Raw genomic sequence first — 21,035 nt, 5'->3', positions numbered from 1 at the left:
TTAATGCGTTTTTTAAAGGACAAACAAAAAATGATAGGATAGGATAATTGATAGATAGCTAGAATAGATGGATAGATAGAAAAAATAGATAGAAAGAATAGATAGATAGAACATATAGAATAGATAGAAAAAAGAACATATAAAACAGATAATAAGAAAGGACAGATAGAATACATAGCAACAGATAACAGAATAACTCAATAGAGGGATAGCTAGGTTGGCAAGCAGTTTTTTAAAATTTTTCTTTGGTAAAAAAAATGACGTGGGGTCCCAACATTTTTCATATCCAGCACAGGAACAGCAGCAGCTGCAGGCTGCAACCCTCAGCTGTCTTCTGTACCTTGGCTGGTTATGAAAAATAGAGGGGATGCCACCCTTTTTAAAATATTTGATTTATTTCTTTTTTTTAAAAAATGATGTGGGGTCCCCCCATTTTTCTAAAACCAGCCAAAGTACAGCAGACAACTGGGGGCTGATATTATTGGGGTGAGAAGGGCTATCGTTATTTGAACCTTTTCAGCCTAACAATAGCAGCCCACAGCTGCCCCAGAAGTGGCGCATCCAGAAGATGTGCCAATTCTGGCGCTGGACCCAGCTCTTCCCGACTGCCCTGGTGCGGTGGCAATTGGGGTAATAAGGAGTTTGTTTGGTGATAACGGCCAGGTCTGCCACCTTAAACAGGGAGCAACATATATTCTGCACACCTTACAATTCAGTAATTGGTTTATAAGTATCAATGATCCAGGCACAGCACTAGGCACTTTTGGGCATTATACAAGATAGAGGTATTAGGATGAATTAGCATGGTTGTTATATTTTAAAGTGCTCTTAATAATATTGATTATTCAATATTATATATGTTTTAAACAACATTGGTGAATATATTTAAATAGCACAGAACACTTTATATATAATCATGGTTATGTGTACTTATATTTCATTTTATACCTACATATTTATATAACTACTTTTTGATCCATGTATTTATTGAGAATTTAGCCCTAACATATATATACAGTTAGGTCCAGAAATATTTGGACAGTGACACAATTTTCGCGAGTTGGGCTCTGCATGCCACCACATTGGATTTGAAATGAAACCTCTACAACAGAATTCAAGTGCAGATTGTAACGTTTAATTTGAAGGTTTGAACAAAAATATCTGATAGAAATTGTAGGAATTGTACACATTTCTTTAAAAACACTACACATTTTAGGAGGTCAAAAGTAATTGGACAAATAAACCAAACCCAAACAAAATATTTTTATTTTCAATATTTTGTTGCGAATCCTTTGGAGGCAATCACTGCCTTAAGTCTGGAACCCATGGACATCACCAAACGCTGGGTTTCCTCCTTCTTAATGCTTTGCCAGGCCTTTACAGCCGCAGCCTTCAGGTCTTGCTTGTTTGTGGGTCTTTCCGTCTTAAGTCTGGATTTGAGCAAGTGAAATGCATGCTCAATTGGGTTAAGATCTGGTGATTGACTTGACCATTGCAGAATGTTCCACTTTTTTGCACTCATGAACTCCTGGGTAGCTTTGGCTGTATGCTTGGGGTCATTGTCCATCTGTACTATGAAGCGCCGTCCAATCAACTTTGCGGCATTTGGCTGAATCTGGGCTGAAAGTATATCCCGGTACACTTCAGAATTCATACGGCTACTCTTGTCTGCTGTTATGTCATCAATAAACACAAGTGACCCAGTGCCATTGAAAGCCATGCATGCCCATGCCATGACGTTGCCTCCACCATGTTTTACAGAGGATGTGGTGTGCCTTGGATCATGTGCCGTTCCCTTTCTTCTCCAAACTTTTTTCTTCCCATCATTCTGGTACAGGTTGATCTTGGTCTCATCTGTCCATAGAATACTTTTCCAGAACTGAGCTGGCTTCATGAGGTGTTTTTCAGCAAATTTAACTCTGGCCTGTCTATTTTTGGAATTGATGAATGGTTTGCATCTAGATGTGAACCCTTTGTATTTACTTTCATGGAGTCTTCTCTTTACTGTTGACTTAGAGACAGATACACCTACTTCACTGAAAGTGTTCTGGACTTCAGTTGATGTTGTGAACGGGTTCTTCTTCACCAAAGAAAGTATGCGGCGATCATCCACCACTGTTGTCATCCGTGGACGCCCAGGCCTTTTTGAGTTCCCAAGCTCACCAGTCAATTCCTTTTTTCTCAGAATGTACCCGACTGTTGATTTTGCTACTCCAAGCATGTCTGCTATCTCTCTGATGGATTTTTTCTTTTTTTTCAGCCTCAGGATGTTCTGCTTCACCTCAATTGAGAGTTCCTTAGACTGCATGTTGTCTGGTCACAGCAACAGCTTCCAAATGCAAAACCACACACCTGTAATCAACCCCAGACCTTTTAACTACTTCATTGATTACAGGTTAACGAGGGAGACGCCTTCAGAGTTAATTGCAGCCCTTAGAGTCCCTTGTCCAATTACTTTTGGTCCCTTTAAAAAGAGGAGGCTATGCATTACAGAGCTATGATTCCTAAACCCTTTCTCCGATTTGGATGTGAAAACTCTCATATTGCAGCTGGGAGTGTGCACTTTCAGCCCATATTATATATATAATTGTATTTCTGAACATGTTTTTGTAAACAGCTAAAATAACAAAACTTGTGTCACTGTCCAAATATTTCTGGACCTAACTGTATGTTACTGGACCAGTAACAATAGGTGACTGTTACATATAAAAAAGTATATATTTATATTTTTCTATCTAATATATATTTTTTTACTTGATTTTGACTTACATCTGTGTCCCTGGTTGTATTATTGTAAAACTCTATTGGAAATTTTATATTTACATGATTTTATATTATAAAATTTGAAATAAAAATTATTAATTTTTAATATCGAATTGATTTCTGTAGCTTCTTTTGGTTTGGGATTTTTTTTTTAATCAGACCACGGTGTATTTTGTTATATTTTGAAGCTTCACCACTTTGTGGGGAAATAAAACTTATGCGGGCAAATTGTGAATACATTTATAGAGGGAAACCTTTAGCTACGCACAATATTATCAGTTACTTACGGGAAATGCACTAAAGTTATCTTTGTCAAAGTCTTCTGCTGGTACTGACCTAGAAAATTATGTTAATCATTAGCAGGTGCAGAACGGTCTAATAACACTTGTTTGTACAGTACAGGTTACTAAGAACTCACTTTGACGTTTTGCTACAACAGCATATCTTTCTTACGTAACTTAGAAATCCAAGGTCAATTAATTTAAGGGGATTAATAACTTCTAACAAAAAGGCAACAACATATGTATCTTATTTGACAACAAATGTTTTCATTTTGTATTAGGTATATAAAATACTGTATATTAAGGGACATTGGGGAATAATAAACTGAATTATAGAAATCAGCGTCAGACAGCTGCTGCTAAAGCAAATATTATGGAATACATTAAAATAGCTAAGTGCTCTTAATTGTTTAACTTTTTATATATGGGCCCATTTAGCCAGGCCTACAATTTAGAGGAACGCTTGTTTTCCGATCAGCCTGTCTAAACACAACAGCAAACACCTGAATAACATTTGATGTACTTGTTTGTTAGGTGAAATGAAATTGATTTTGGCAGCAGGACATGTAAATATGACATGCTGTCGAGGACATATTTTTGTACTACTTGAGTCCATTTTACGGACCAGAATCATTAATGTTAAGGTATGCGCACACGAGCATATAACTCGGACGTGTGCAATGCGATAAAATCTCACATTGCTCTCTGACCAATGTTAGTCAATGAGGGAGAGCAGAAGGTAAGCTTTTGTCTCATCCATATTCTGGTTCTGGATAAGAGAAAATTCGCAGCATGCTGTGATTGTCAGCAAGAGACGTGTCACTCGCACCCATACAAGTCTATGGGTGCGAGTAAAACATCGGACTGCACTCGGATGACATATAAGTGCAGTGCAATAATCGCATCAGCTGACAATGGAGGAGATGGGGAGATTAATCGCAAGATCGCGGATCACAGTCACATGACACTCGGACCACGCTCTCAGCAGAGCGGGAGCTGAGGGTCATTAGATTATTGCATCCGATGCACTCACATCAGATGCCATAAGATTGTGTGAATCCAGCCTAAAGGCAACACCGATACCTGTCCACAAAGTGGATGAGCACACGGAACTGCACATGGAGCCAGTCACGTTTACAATTTGCTGTCACGACTGGCCTGATTTTCACTACAGCCGTCTGAACCCGGCCTAATAAGTTTTCCTCCAGTACATGAGGAATAACATCTTCACAACACGACATAAATTAGATATCTGCTGCCAGAAACAAAATTGCCTTATCTGAATTAGTTTTTCAATTACACTTTCTCCATGAAGACATGCAGAGCAAGAAAAGAAAAAGGTAAATTAGGTAATATAAAGGGCATATTACAATTATCTTCAGTACTTTGATGACAAGATTGACTGCACAGCATCAGAGTGGATGGAGTACATTTCACACATTTTAAACAATCACAATTCTGTTCAGACTCTTGGCTGCTGAATGATTTGCTGATGTGCTTTGCATTGGGGTGGAAGTAATGCATGCTGTCTGTGAAACTCTATCAGCTCAGGAGCTAATTGTTAATGTTAATACTTACGAGTCTATTGTGTTGCAAATTGTTCTGAAAAGCGGAAATGAACAAATCTTCACTAGAACTCCAGATAAAGTTTCATAGTTCTGCTGTAAAAATGTAGAATATCAATAAATATTACTAATGGATTTGTGTTAAGCTGGTGTCACACTAAACGACAGCGACAACGACGTCGCTGTTACGTCACCATTTTCGGTGACGTAACAGCGACCTTGTAAGTCGCTGTTATGATCGCTGCTTAGCTGTCAAACACAGCAGAAGCAGCGATCATAAGGTCGCTGTGCTACATGTGCAGAGAGCAGAGAGCCGCGCTTAGCGCTGGCTCCTTGCTCTCCTGCAGCACACATCGGGTTAATTAACCCGATGTGTGCTGCAGCTACATGTCACAGTTCAGAGAGCAGGGAGCCGCGCTTAGCGCTGGCTCCTTGCTCTCCTGCAGCACACATCGGGTTAATTAACCCGATGTGTGCTGCAGCTACATGTCACAGTTCAGAGAGCAGGGAGCCGCGCTTAGCGCTGGCTCCTTGCTCTCCTGCAGCACACATCGGGTTAATTAACCCGATGTGTGCTGCAGCTACATGTCACAGTTCAGAGAGCAGGGAGCCGCGCTTAGCGCTGGCTCCTTGCTCTCCTGCAGCACACATCGGGTTAATTAACCCGATGTGTACTGCAGCTACATGTCACAGTGCAGAGAGCAGGGAGCCGCGCGCACTGCTTAGCGCTGGCTCCTTGCTCTCCTTGCTACAGTATACATCGGGTTAATTACCCGATGCATACTGCAGCCACATGTCACAGTGCAGAGAGCCGGCGCTGGCAGCAAGAGCGGAGGCTGGTAACCAGCGTAAACATCGGGTAACCAGGGAAAGGTCTTCCCTTGGTTACCCGATGTTTACGCTGGTTACAGCTTACCGCAGCTGCCAGTGCCGGCTCCTGATCGCTTCATTTCGTCGCTCTCTCGCTGTCACACACAGCGATGTGTGTGTCACAGCGGGAGAGTGACGACCAAAAAATGAAGCTGGACATTCAGCAACGACCGGCGACCTCACAGCAGGGGCCAGGTCGTTGCTGGATGTCACACACAGCGACAGCGACGGGACGTCGCTGCAACGTCACAGAAAATGGTGACGTAGCAGCGACGTCGTTGTCGTCGTCGTTATGTGTGACACCAGCCTTAGTGATGGGCAAATTAATTCGAGTGGAACTGAATTCTACAAAATCAGTTTTTTCCAGATTATGGAGTTTTTGTTATTTATTTAGCTTGAATTTAGCAAATTGGGAGCCAGGTAGCTGCCATTTTGTGATACCTTGGGGAGCTGGCAAAAGGTATAAAAGAAATAAACTAATACCTGAAAGATCACCTCACCAGTCAGCTTTGACACTCGATTCCCTCTGCTTAGTCCTTGGCACTTCTTTTACATGCCAAAACCCTCTTCATGCTAGGCTGGGACTTTTGGCCATGACCACACCTAGTACAACTCTGCGCATATGCCTCGTAAGGTCACATCATGACGTGTTCTGCAACCATACACGGTACAGTCTAGGCTGACACTTTTGGCCATGACTACTTCTAGTACATCTCTGCACATGTGCATCATAAGATCACATAATGACGTGTGCTGTGTCCTTATGACATACAGTCTAGGCTGAGACTTTTGGTCATGCCCACACCTAATACATCTTTGCGCATGTGCATTGTAAGGTCATGTCATGACATGTGCTGTGTCTTTATGACATACAGGCTAGGCGGGAACTTTTGACCATGACCACACTTAGTGCATCTTTGAGCATGTGCATAGTAAGGTCACGTCATGACATGTGCTGCGTCCTTAAGATGTACAGTCTAGGTTGAGACTTCTGAACGTGCCCAAGCCTGTGAAGACCCTGAGCATGCATATCATAACATTGTGACTGTGGCCATAATTCACAACTTAGCATGGAGATGTGGGGATTCAGCATGAAGGAGCCATAAGAAGAGGCGCTAAGAACCAAAAGGGGGATGGTGAACAGTGTCGTGGCTGAAGAAGTGAGTATTAATTGATTTATTTTTTACACCTTACATTTATTATGCTCTGGGGTCTAATCAATTTGTGGAGAATAAATTTACAGGTGTAATCAATGGGAAAAGGATAGTAAACAGCTGCAATACTCTTCTGGGATAGGTTTTTCTCCTTTTAGGATTGAGCATTTTGAAGTTCAACATGCCCCAACCTTTCCCACCCGTCATATGTTGAACCAATGTCTAGAAGAACACCTAATTAATACACATTGAATGATTAGCTGGTTCCTCAGAAAATAGCAGGTTTGGCTAGCTTTATTATACTGTGTGTGACCATCTTTTGTCTAGTAGTTCACATAGGTTATTAATAGGGATGAGTGAATCAATTTCGTCCAACAGTATTACATGGCCACAGGACAGGAGCTCTACAAAGCATCCCCTACCTGACGGCATCCCCAGTTTCTCTTTTTTTATTACCGACAAGGGTGCTAGACTAGGGTCCTCAGAATTTGTTTGCTGATCCCTAATTATTGATAGTTAAAGGTTATTGACTACATTTCTCAGGTTCAAGATTGCACTTAAAAATAGTTAGGCAATGTAGATTGATATATTTTTTAAAATTAAGCTTCCCCAATTTAACCCAAATAAGTCATTGAAGTTTAAAAATTACAATAAAATAACTTTGCTTACTGTATTTGTATTTTATGCTAAATATTAGAATCAAAAGAACAATTGGGGGGCCATATCAAGCTTGCGATAGCATTATCTAGACAACAGGAGCATTAAAAATTGTTTTGTTTTGCACATTCAAAAACAGTGAATTCTTAGTTTATTAATCATAGATAGGACAACCCATTTAAGGGTTGTATATTATTATATTACTGAAATAATGTATTGTCCATCTTTATGAAAAAAAATATGTAAATGATGAGGAGGTAACAGAGACAGGTATTCAGCCAGACATATAATTATACACCAGATCACCACTGCAATTTATACAGTCTGTTCAGATATTTCACCTAACTGGAGACGCACCTAGTTAATTACATCTCCTGCTTCAATTGTCTATAATCATAGAACTAAATGTTTTTCCTACCAGCTTACCGTATAGTTAGACTTTCTCACTATCTTTTCCGCTTGTTTGATTGTTCTTTTTAGTCCCATCTGAAAAAGAAATAATTTAAAATGTATTTTTGCAAGAAAAAATTGTAAATGGATTCTGATCAGTGATGTATATGTTTAAAAGAAATGACTGATGTATGTCAATTTTTGCTTTATTGAATAGATGTAAAGTTTGTCAGCCAACAACTATCACCCTGACCACTCTTATACAAGCATGACCAGCTCTATTGAGCATGCATGTGTTCTGAATTTCCCGAATCTAGAAACCTTTGGCAATTGCTGATTTCTACTGAAGACAAAAAGAGTGTGTGTGTTATATGTCATGACTGCTGCTGGTACCTGCAGGGTTAAGTCTGGTGGGCGGGGCTTGCTTTGTAGTGCCTTGCTCCTGGATTCACGCTGCTCTATCTTGGCATGGTTCCCCTGGAGCGTCGCCAGTAATAGCTCCTGTATTACAGCGTGCACTTCTCAGTTCCCTGCTCCATCCTGCTACCCAGCTGACCTTTCCCTGACCTCCATCTCCTGTGTTTTGTTTGTCCCCTGTCTTCCTGACCCTGGTCCTGTCCTCCGTTCCAGTCCCTGCCCCCTCCATTGCTCTGACTCATCTCCCGGCTTCTAACTTCGGTGACGTTACTTGACTTTGTCTCCCCTTCCTGCTTTAGTATCTACGTGCTCTCTTGGTTCCTGACTCTTGTGCATCCACCTGGTTTATGGCTTGCTCATTCTCTCTGTTCTGACGTGATCTCCTGGTGCTGACTCTGCTTACTAGCTACTCGTTCTCTGTGTGTGTCCCTGTGAGCTTTACTACTACTTTAGGGAGAGTTGTGTTCTCTCGGCTTCTGCGCCCCCTAGTGGATTCCTGACATTACATTTCAACATTCTAAATATATTTCTCCCAACATTTGTTGTTGAATTAATGGATGGCGCCCCTGAGGCTTCCGTCGCCTGAAATCTGAAGGGGATGGGGATTTCAATTTCCCAGAGCACAGTGACACATAGGATCCGGGGTTGGGATTGCAGCCAGGCCCCAAGGAGATCCGCGCCACCTGCATACGGAAAGGGACACTTAACAGAGACACTGGGGTCCCCAAGCCGCTTCAAGCCATGGGGATCCACAACCAAGTGCAAGGAAGGGAGGTCTCACACTCCACAGACACCTGTGATTGCCTCTGATTTACCAAGGACCGGCTGAGGCCCATCGCGGTAGAGAGCGGCACCTCCGGGGCATCTTATGAACAGTGAGTAAAGAGAACTTTGAACCGCAGCCCCCTGTGTCGTCCCTGTTTTTGCCGGCACCGGCGCCCCGCGCTTTGGCGCTCCCGTGGACTACTGCCCTCGTCATCCATCCGGGGCCCGCTCCGTCTGTGAGGAGCAACACCATCCCGGCTGCCGTAACACCTATCCCAGCGACGAATTCTGCAGCGGCGGCTAATCCCTGGCCGCATACCACATGTGGCGTCACGAAAAACTTTCCCAATCACCTCACTTTCCCTATCTTTTACTGTACGCCTCGGGGCAATGGAACCGGGCAAGGCCACCCATGACATCGTCTGACCCGATCCACAATGGCCCGGCAACGAGTAGGTTAACCACCTATCCCGTGGGGCGCTACAAATGCACTAAATGGGTAATAGATAATTCAACAAATTAATAAAATCTCCCAGAAGTGATGAGTATACTTCCCCTTAAAAAAAACCCAGGGTAATGTATACTGAGCCTTACGGATTCCTTATCGGTGTGTATAGTGTTCCTATTATGCCGTATAGACCATCAAGGGGCTTACAGAAAACTGTCATCTGTTATTTTAATCCTAACCTCTGATGATCTTGTTCTAGTCTACTCATAGGCAACAACTGGCCTCAAAAAACACAAAGACCCCTAGAAATTAAAGGGGTTAACAATATTTCAATCAATAGCTCTTGGAATAATAATGCTCCACTAATGGATATGTTAATAAAAATGTTCCACAAATGAATGTGTTAATAAAAATGTTCCTGTGCTGAGATAATCTGATGAATGTGCCCTTGTTCTGTACTATGTAATGGCTGTATCTGACAATGCAGAAACATGGTTGGCACATAACAAGCTGTTGGGATGGGGAGGAAACAAAAGGGCGCATACAGGACAGGACAGCATGAGATCATAGATGATACTTTCTCTGCTTATCTTGCCACTTGCTGGAGAGACAGGATAGCGCAAATAGGGTCATACCCAAATAAAATATATCCAAATATATCAAGGAGAGGCTCACCTCATTGGGTTGTGAAAGTCACAACCTCTATAATAGCATGAATGGCTGCAGCAGACCCACGTTGAATCAGCAAATAATTGGAGGAAGAAAAAGATTAAATTCTGTGCTGCCTTTTAAGAACCCAGAACCAGGGTAAAGACAAGAAGTGATTTTATTTGTCAACGCGTTTCAGAGCTTAATGCTCCTTCTTCAGGACAAATCACAATACCTAATGTATGGGCACTACAATGCCAGATTTGCAATTTTTGCTCAGCAATATCCATTACAACTTCCTTCTGGAAAACACTCAAAGAGTCAAAATTGTTACTATACCTGTGGATACATTTCCATAAGGGTCTAATTTCCAAAATGGGGTCACTTGAGGGAATGTTCTGCTGTTGCCACATATGGAGTTACTTATGGAGTTTACAAACTATTCTAAGAAAATCTGAGCACCAAGAGTCAAATAGCGCTCCTTCCCCCCGGGCCCTGTTGAAAAGATATGTAGTACTGCAAAGCCACATATGGGGCAATGCTATATTCAGCAAAAATTGTGTGCCAAATTTCAATGCCATTTTTACCTATATTTCCGTGGGAAAATGTAGAATCTGGAGATAAAACAAATTTTTTGTGGTAAAAATGTAATTATATTTTTCTTCACCGCTCAATGGCATAAAGGTCTGTGGTATCAATATGATCACTGCACCTCTAAATTAATTCATTGAAGATGAAGAGTGTAGTTTGTAAAATGAGCTCTTTGTAGCTTTATGGTGGGTTCTGCTGTTCTGGCACACTTAGGGGCTCTGCTAATGTGACATACCATTCGCATACCAAAATCAGCAAAATCTGCACTATAATATGGCGTTCCTTACTTTCTGAGTGTTGTACTGAGCCTGAAAAGTAGTCCTCAATTACATGTAGGATATTGGCGTACGCAGGAGAAATTGCACAACAAATTATATGGTCCATTTTCTCCTTTTACCCTTGTGAAAATAAACATTTTGGGGCCAAAGAAACATTTTTTGTGAAAAATGCAATTTTTTTATTTTAACGGCTCAACATTCGAAAATTCTGTGAAGTCCTTGTGGTTCAAGGTGCTCAACACACATCTAGATAGATTCTTAAGAGGTGTACTTTCCAAAATGGAGCCACAGGGGCTCTGCAAATGTGATATGGTGTATGCTATCTATTGCAGCCAATTTTGCGTTCCAAAAGACTAGTGGTGCTCCTTTACTTACAAGCCCTGCTGTGCGTCTAAAAAGTAGTTTTCCATCACGCATAGGGTATTAGCATATTCAGGAGAAATTGCACAACAAATTGTATAGTGCATTCTCTCTTTTTACCCTTGTGAAAAAAGACAATTTGGGGATCAAGCAACATTTTTGGCCAAAAAAATTCAATTTCTTATTTTCATGGCTCAAAGTTAAAAAATTCTGTAAAACTCCAGCAGGTTCAAGGTGCCATCCACACCTCTAGATAAATTCCTTGAGGGCTGTGGTTTACAAAATGAGGTAACTTGTGGGGGGTTTCCAATGTTTAGGCACATCAGGGGCTTTGCAAACGTGGCGTGGAGTCCCATATGTATTCCCGACAGTAATATCTGCAATGCGCCCAAACAGTAGCTTTCCATCACCTATGGGGTATTGACGTATTCAAGAGGTGTAGCATTACAAATGTATAGTGCATTTTTTCCTGTTACCCTTGTAAAAATGAAACATTTAGGGATAAAGGAACATTTTTGTGGGAAAAATTAAAATTTTCATTTTTTCCTTTCACATTGCTTTAATTCCTATAAAGCACATAAAGATTTAATGCCTGTTTTGCGCACTTTAATGGGTGAAGTTGTTAAAAGGGTGTCACTTTTGATTATTTTCTGTCACCTAGGCCCTTCAAAGTCACTTCAAATGTGATTTGGTCCTTAAAAAAATGAATTTATAAATTTTGTTGTAAAAATTAGAAATTACTGATAAACTTTTAACCCTTATAACTTCCTAACAAAAACAATGTTTCATAAATTGTGGTAATGTAAAGTAGTCATGTGGCAAATTTTATTTATTAACTATTTTGTGTGGTATAACTATCTGGCTCAAGGGCATAAAAATTAAAAGTTATCAAATTGTGAAATGTTCATATTTTTCTACAATTTTCGATATTTTTATTAATAAACTCATATTATATTGCCCAAAATTTACCACTAACATGAAGTACAATGTGTCATGAAGAAACATTCTCTGAACCACTGGGATCTATTGAAGTGTTCCAGAGTTATTACCTTATAAAATAACACTGATCAAAATTGAAAAAAATTGGCCTGGTCAGGAAGGTTAAAACAGGGTTCGGGGCATAGGGTTTAAAAATAGCCAAACTTTTTCAGTTTTTAGAACAAAAAGGCCCGTAATGCAATGCACAGAGAGAGATGACGCAGTGGTGACTTACGTCTAGGTTTATTGTTATACAAACAGGGATGTTGCTAATACAGGAGATCACTATTGGGAGACACTGATCACAGTCAGGTTACACACACAATGAACATAACACTCTGCTACTAGAAAAATAAACCAAGATGACTACTATCAGATTGTGGTGTATGTCAGGGCCACTAACTAAGGCAGTCGTCTCTTGAGTCTTGGTAAGACTGTATCCTAAGTATCTATTCAAATATACATTATACTGTATAATGGATTAAGTGAGGAGACTCATAATTGAAGTCCAGGGGCAGTGGTCTTCACAGGCAATGTTTGTGGCTTGACTACGTAGTCTGGGCTCAGGATCTTGACAGGCGATGTCTGTTTCTTGAGCATGTAGTCTGGGCTCGGGGTCTTGACAGGTGATGTTTGTAGCTTGATGATGTAGTCTGGGCTTGGGGTCTTAACAGGTAACATGTGAGGCTGAAGTATGGCAGCGGGGTTCTGCGTACTCTTTGGGAAAACCACCCGGCACAGGCTTTCTGGGGGCAGCAGATGAAGAACCAAAGAGAAGAGTCAGTAACACTACCTTCATGCAAAGAACAATATTTTATTAAACAGTTATATAACAAACACGATTAAAAAGGTTCAAGGTGTGCTGGTAAGGATACAAACAATAGTGGAACATGCACACCATTGCTGGCTATAAGTATATTAGGCAAAGCAGCCTATAGCTGGGACTATGTGTCATAAATAATTTACAAAAATGAGGCACTCAAATGGTTAACCAGAAAAATACATACAGTGCAACAAAGTGCAGAGATGTAATTACTATAGGCAGACAGTCAGTAAGTGATCACTATTGAGTGGAGCAAAACACTCACAGAATAAATGAAAGGAGTGAAAAAACATCACTTTCACTCCTGCCTAACTGGTAACCAAGGAAGGCTTGAAATTACACAAGGTTAGAATGACACATACCCATAGTCGCCAAGTCAGCAAAGGAGGTGCAGTTCCACAGACCCCGACGCGTTTCGCGAGGGCTTCTTCACAATGGGGGTCACAAAGAATAGTGTCAATCCCAGGGTATAAATACCCACATATCAGCTGTTACAAGTTGCGCGCCATGGCGACGCATATAGCGGCGCATGCGCGGTCAGCCGCAGCGAGTCGCCCGGAAGCTGCGTCAGCACTCCAGTATCTGGGTCCGGGAGGGAAAACCCCTTCAGACTTCACATCCGGCCCATTACCAATAGGAGGCATCTGCAGCAACAAGGCGACGCCGGCCAAGCGCGCATGCGCACAGCGTCACCAGTGATAGGAGATGAATCCCACAGCAGCCATCATGAGAAGGTCGTACCCATAACAGATACAAACCGACGCCATGATGGGAAGGTCAAAACTGGGGAACATATAGTGTCAGCCAAAATCCGAATCCTGGGCACAAATTACATGATTCAGTGCACATATATACAAAGCGAAGTGCAGTACATCATCATGCCTGAAAGTGCATATAACTACAAAAGACAAAATACAAGATACATAATATTGCACTGATAATATGCGTCCAGGTAAGCGGCTGACATTTCAAGATGGTCCCACAGAAAAAATTGTTGTTATTCCATCATCCAAAGAATCATAGGCGGAGTCATATGCAGGGGAAAAGAATCCATTGATGGATAATCACAGCACTAAAAACATTAAAAAACAGAAAATGACACAAAATTAAAAATGTGGAAAGGAGAGACTCTACATATCCCTAATGAAATAAGTACTAAAAGAACACCCTAAATTTGGGAAAATGGGATCTTACATATATGTATTAAAGAAAGAACGAGGCAAGACAGAAAGTCAAGACTACACTGAGGGGAACAATTTATGAAAATCTATAAAAGCTTAAAGTTTTTCCCCAAAAATTCATAAAAAGGGAGCAAAAGTGAGCTTTTCATTGAGGCCATTTGGAGCAACAGATCCCAGGGGGTTTTCCCTCCCGGACCCAGATACTGGAGTGCTGACGCAGCTTCCGGGCGACTCGCTGCGGCTGACCGCGCATGCGCCGCTATATGCGTCGCCATGGCGCGCAACTTGTAACAGCTGATATGTGGGTATTTATACCCTGGGATTGACACTATTCTTTGTGACCCCCATTGTGAAGAAGCCCTCGCGAAACGCGTCGGGGTCTGTGGAACTGCACCTCCTTTGCTGACTTGGCGACTATGGGTATGTGTCATTCTAACCTTGTGTAATTTCAAGCCTTCCTTGGTTACCAGTTAGGCAGGAGTGAAAGTGATGTTTTTTCACTCCTTTCATTTATTCTGTGAGTGTTTTGCTCCACTCAATAGTGATCACTTACTGACTGTCTGCCTATAGTAATTACATCTCTGCACTTTGTTGCACTGTATGTATTTTTCTGGTTAACCATTTGAGTGCCTCATTTTTGTAAATTATTTATGACACATAGTCCCAGCTATAGGCTGCTTTGCCTAATATACTTATAGCCAGCAATGGTGTGCATGTTCCACTATTGTTTGTATCCTTACCAGCACACCTTGAACCTTTTTAATCGTGTTTGTTATATAACTGTTTAATAAAATATTGTTCTTTGCATGAAGGTAGTGTTACTGACTCTTCTCTTTGGTTCTTCAATTGTATATATGGAGTCACTACCAGGGATTTTGTATCCTTTATGTCTCTTATAGGGGTTATGGTGATCATTGGTGACCACCAAAAATCTCCCCCATTTGGTTATGTTCAGATGTTGTTTATATTTATAGTATTCTGTGTTTTCACAGCTCAGTGTCCTGAACTAATGGACTTTCGGGCACGCGAAAAAGCGTGGCTTTCACAGTTAAATGGAGTGTTTGGTGAGGATTCAAATCTTGTTCCTAATACATGTGGAAAGGAAGATGAGGAATTATACAAAAAATACAAAAATCTTCTTAATAGACGTACGCGCCTATGGTGGAATAAGTCTTTTCTTGAACGCTATGTGTCCAGAGACCTGATACCCAGGGGGCTAAGAGTACAAATCTTTCCCTCGTTCGAGATAGATGATCTTACCTTCAGGAGTGAATGGGAGAATTTGGCATCTACCTGTTCCAAAGGCTTTATGAAAATGTTAATTCAATTGAATGAGAAAACCCTGAAGGAAATTGATATTGATATTGAAAGGATACAGCGGGATATGAGTCTTACACTTACTCCTGAGCAGAAGACAAAAATGGAGGCTGATTTGGATGCAGAATTTAAAAAATGGGAGAAAGAGATCTTGGCAGTGAAACATAAAAAATATCTGAGAGATTCTGGTGATTTTCAGAAGGGTATGGCGTATAAATGGAGGAGATCTCGTCAACCCCCACGTAGGATGTCCATGAGTCGCTCTGAATCTCAGACGTCCATCTCATCCATGGAAGAATCCATGGTGGTCAGGCCCAAGACCCCAAAAATTACACAGTTTCGGCATGACCATGGGGGTCAATCCTCCTCCTTTTTTAAGGGACAGTCGGGAAACAAACGTAAGATTACACCACCTCCACATGATTCGAAATCCAACCGACTAGAGGTAATTAATCTCTCTTCCCTTGTCCTCTCTAGTGCGCAGCATGAGGTTTTGAGTTTGGGTCTTACGTTTGTGCCTAATGAAAAATTTAATTTCTTCACAGCACTGAAGGACTTACATCTGTTTGCGCGCAAACTCGTATTGAAAAAGCTCCACTCCAGACCCTCCATGGATCTGGGTTTTAATACAATTGAGGAACAGATTGCTTTGCGCACTCTGGAGGAGCTAGCATGCGAGTCTGAAAGCGACTCAAGAGGTAAATTTCCTTCAAGTGTTAAGCCTAGATGTACGACGTTTCCCCCTCTCTCCTTGTGTCCTCAAGTTGAGATTTTTACGCGTCTGGTTACTAATGAATTTCGTAAATTGAAAAATTCATGCAAACATGATAATCTTACATCTACTCAGAGACGTGCTTTGAACGAACTTAGAGCTTTGGATAATGTTGTAATAAAACCTGCTGATAAAGGGGGAAACGTCGTCATCTGGCCTGTTGAAAAATATGAGAAGGAGGCACTTAAACAGCTGAGGCAAAAGGACACATACTCCTTACTGTCATCTTGCCCACTGAGGGGTTACATGGAAGATCTATTGGCAATTTTGGATAGGGCTGTGACAGATGGAGTTATTACTAAAAAGGTCATGGATGGCCTAGTGACCAAGTTTCCTACTGTCCCCACCTTTTATCTGTTACCAAAGGTGCACAAGGATCGACTGAATCCCCCTGGTCGTCCAATTGTCTCTGGCATAGGAGGGCTATGCGATCCCGTGTGTAAATTTATAGAGTACTATCTTAGACCCTTGGTCGAGACGCTGCCCTCCTATGTTAGAGACACCATGGACATTTTAAGACAGGTTGATGGATTGCATCTTGATCCTTGTGCACTTTTGGTGACTGTCGATGTTGAATCACTATACACATGCATCGACCATCGGGATGGAGTAATGGCTGTGGACTTCTTCCTCAGAATGAGTAATTTGGATGCGACACTGTGTGATTTGGTCGTGGAACTGTTGCGGTTTGTTCTTACTCATAATTTCTTTACTTTCAGGGATCGTTTTTATTTACAGCAGCGCGGAACCGCGATGGGGGCGGCGTGTGCGCCATCCTATGCATGCCTGTTCCTTGGTTTTTGGGAGCGGGAGGTATTCCGGGGTGGCGCCCACGCCTCCTCCATGGTGGCGGGATGGTTCCGGTACATAGACGATGTACTTATGGTGTGGCACGGGACCATCCCAGAGCTGCAGGATTTCATGTCTGAGTTGAACCGCAATAGCTTCAATATCAAATTGACGTATAGGTATGATACATCGTCTATTGACTTCCTGGACATCCGTCTCTTGGTTCAGGACAACGGCAGAATTGAGACGGATGTCTTTCGGAAGGAGACCTCCGTCAACTCTCTCCTCCATGCATCCTCAGCGCACCTTTCTTCCACCATCAGGGCAGTCCCAAGAGGACAATTTCTGAGGATGCGACGCATATGCTCCTCGGACCCTTCTTTTGAACATCAGGCGATGGATCTGAGAAGGAGATTTCTGGAAAGGGGATATAGTAAGCGTTCAATTAACGATGGCTATAAGCGTGCTAAGAGGTGCCAACGCAGTGACCTCCTGAACCCTAACTCTAAAGGGAGGATGGGTGAGGACTCAAATCCACCAGTCCGTTTTATATCCACATTTAATCATCAGAGGAATCAGATGAGGACGATTATGTCACGTCACTGGTCTATCCTCACAACTGAACCCTCATTAGCTATGTCTTTGCCATCTGAACCCTTAATGACAGCCCGCAGGGGTAAGAATTTGAGGGATTTACTCGTGAGGAGTCACTACGTGGTAAAGCAGCCCTGCATTCCTGGTGTGGGGAAACCTCGGTGGGGCTGTTTTCCATGTGGGGATTGTATGGGGTGTAGGAACATCATCCGGGCCACCACCTTCACGTCATCAGATGGAAAACGTGAGTTTAAGATCAATAAGTTTATTTCGTGCAAGTCAACTTATGTAATATATTATGCCACATGCGATTGTGGCCTGATATATATTGGTCTGACTTCACGTGAGCTGCGGGTCCGTACACGCGAGCACGTGAGGGACATTATTGCAGCACGTGATGTTGAAGATGTAACAACGTTGAAAACCCTGCCCCGGCATTTCTACAGTTTCCACGACTGCAATCCTAAATTTTTGAAAATCAGAGGTATTGATTGCCTACATGGAGGCATCCGTGGAGGCGATTTACAACGACGGTTAGCCCAGATGGAGTGCCGCTGGATTGTGCTCGTGGGATCTGTTGCTCCAAATGGCCTCAATGAAAAGCTCACTTTTGCTCCCTTTTTATGAATTTTTGGGGAAAAACTTTAAGCTTTTATAGATTTTCATAAATTGTTCCCCTCAGTGTAGTCTTGACTTTCTGTCTTGCCTCGTTCTTTCTTTAATACATATATGTAAGATCCCATTTTCCCAAATTTAGGGTGTTCTTTTAGTACTTATTTCATTAGGGATATGTAGAGTCTCTCCTTTCCACATTTTTAATTTTGTGTCATTTTCTGTTTTTTAATGTTTTTAGTGCTGTGATTATCCATCAATGGATTCTTTTCCCCTGCATATGACTCCGCCTATGATTCTTTGGATGATGGAATAACAACAATTTTTTCTGTGGGACCATCTTGAAATGTCAGCCGCTTACCTGGACGCATATTATCAGTGCAATATTATGTATCTTGTATTTTGTCTTTTGTAGTTATATGCACTTTCAGGCATGATGATGTACTGCACTTCGCTTTGTATATATGTGCACTGAATCATGTAATTTGTGCCCAGGATTCGGATTTTGGCTGACACTATATGTTCCCCAGTTTTGACCTTCCCATCATGGCGTCGGTTTGTATCTGTTATGGGTACGACCTTCTCATGATGGCTGCTGTGGGATTCATCTCCTATCACTGGTGACGCTGTGCGCATGCGCGCTTGGCCGGCGTCGCCTTGTTGCTGCAGATGCCTCCTATTGGTAATGGGCCGGATGTGAAGTCTGAAGGGGTTTTCCCTCCCGGACCCAGATACTGGAGTGCTGACGCAGCTTCCGGGCGACTCGCTGCGGCTGACCGCGCATGCGCCGCTATATGCGTCGCCATGGCGCGCAACTTGTAACAGCTGATATGTGGGTATTTATACCCTGGGATTGACACTATTCTTTGTGACCCCCATTGTGAAGAAGCCCTCGCGAAACGCGTCGGGGTCTGTGGAACTGCACCTCCTTTGCTGACTTGGCGACTATGGGTATGTGTCATTCTAACCTTGTGTAATTTCAAGCCTTCCTTGGTTACCAGTTAGGCAGGAGTGAAAGTGATGTTTTTTCACTCCTTTCATTTATTCTGTGAGTGTTTTGCTCCACTCAATAGTGATCACTTACTGACTGTCTGCCTATAGTAATTACATCTCTGCACTTTGTTGCACTGTATGTATTTTTCTGGTTAACCATTTGAGTGCCTCATTTTTGTAAATTATTTATGACACATAGTCCCAGCTATAGGCTGCTTTGCCTAATATACTTATAGCCAGCAATGGTGTGCATGTTCCACTATTGTTTGTATCCTTACCAGCACACCTTGAACCTTTTTAATCGTGTTTGTTATATAACTGTTTAATAAAATATTGTTCTTTGCATGAAGGTAGTGTTACTGACTCTTCTCTTTGGTTCTTCAATTGTATATATGGAGTCACTACCAGGGATTTTGTATCCTTTATGTCTCTTATAGGGGTTATGGTGATCATTGGTGACCACCAAAAATCTCCCCCATTTGGTTATGTTCAGATGTTGTTTATATTTCTGGGGGCAGCAGTTGGACCACTCAACTCTTCTGCAGGAGAGGCAACCTTTCTCACCCCTTCGTGCACATCCTCTCGCTTCTCTTTTTTGGCGCCAAAGCCCTCCTTCTGGTCACCTCTGTAGCTTTTAGATCCCCCTGCTGAGTCACTGCTCTGTCCTTGGTCACGGCTAAATACCAGTGGGCTAAGGGAGCTCTGATGATGTCATGCCCATATGACCAGAAGGGTGGGGCCTCCACCAACATAGCTGATACCAGGAAGCAACATTATTTTTCTATTTCCACATGGTCATGGAGTTGTTTATAATAGAAGTGGAGATCTGGGGGTAAGACCCCCAGATGGTGGGATGCAGAAGGGGGCGAAGCCCCCCTTGCATGATTATAGTGGAAGGGAGGAAACATCACAACGACCACCAATCAACAATCATGCCCACTAACCAAGCACACCCAAAGTCCTCCTAGCTACTGGGATTTAGCCACAACTCTCTGTCCTGGCCTCTTCCTTCCCAAATTTCCTTACCCTCATGAACCTGCTTGTTGATTCTTTGTTCCTGGGCAATTCTTTGTTTTTGAGCAATATCTTCAGCCAGCAGAGGGCAGTGTCCTATCACTAATCCAGTTAGATGTATTTGAACGAACAGGTTGTTGTGTCCACTTTCCGATATTTTCAATCACAAGCCTTTGTATAATATTTCAGTAAGCGTTTTACAAAAAATAACCAGCGCACAAACCTATTTGGATTCAATTTTCCCATATCTGTATTGTGCTGCACTACTTAAGAAATTTTATGGAAGAGAGTGTCTTTATGGAAGAAAACAGCTTTATTTTTGTACTTTAAAGATATGTGCACACAATGCATTTTTCAGGTGGGCATGCCTGAAAATAAGCTATAGAAATGCTAAAAGAATGAAGATATGCACTGCAATGTCAAAATGACTAGCGTGCATATGTTGAGGCTTTTGTGAGTCTTTTAACTGCTTCACATTTGTAAAGATGGAAACCGGTTAAAAGAAGTGACCTGCTCATTCTTCAGCCGCTCAGTATTTTATACATACAAGTATTGAAGCGTTTTCTGCTTGCAAAACTCAGCAGGTACGCCAGCATCTACAATACATCATGTGCACAAACCCTCACACACATTCTTTAAAATCAAAACAAATTTTGAATGACTAATGGAAATGTCAATGTCTGCCACGGGATTTCTTTGGGAAAAAGGAGAAGAATACGATAATAAATAACATTTATATCCCAAGCCTGCACAATGCTCCAGTGTCTGCCTCTGT

At 41.9% G+C, this 21,035-nt stretch overlaps 1 protein-coding gene across 3 annotated transcripts in view; it reads right to left on the bottom strand.

Annotated features, from left to right (window-relative positions):
- The window catches only part of AOAH (acyloxyacyl hydrolase), a 201,198-nt gene that overhangs the window by 87,437 nt on the left and 92,726 nt on the right, over positions 1 to 21,035 (bottom strand). The window contains exons 5-7 of one of the 3 annotated variants that reach the window (XM_075316585.1): positions 7,717 to 7,776; positions 4,623 to 4,705; positions 3,051 to 3,099 (exon numbers count right to left, since the gene is read on the bottom strand). In XM_075316585.1, coding sequence (XP_075172700.1) covers positions 3,051 to 3,099; positions 4,623 to 4,705; positions 7,717 to 7,776 — 192 coding nt within the window. The remainder of the gene's footprint in view (positions 1 to 3,050; positions 3,100 to 4,622; positions 4,706 to 7,716; positions 7,777 to 21,035) is intronic. The other 2 variants (XM_075316586.1, XM_075316587.1) reach the window with 2 other exon arrangements.

This window comes from Anomaloglossus baeobatrachus, chromosome 6, assembly GCF_048569485.1.
Source record: "Anomaloglossus baeobatrachus isolate aAnoBae1 chromosome 6, aAnoBae1.hap1, whole genome shotgun sequence".
In the NCBI taxonomy this organism is placed as follows: domain Eukaryota; kingdom Metazoa; phylum Chordata; class Amphibia; order Anura; family Aromobatidae; genus Anomaloglossus; species Anomaloglossus baeobatrachus.
Note: the sequence above shows the minus strand (reverse complement) of the source record. Positions and strands in the feature narration are given on the sequence as shown.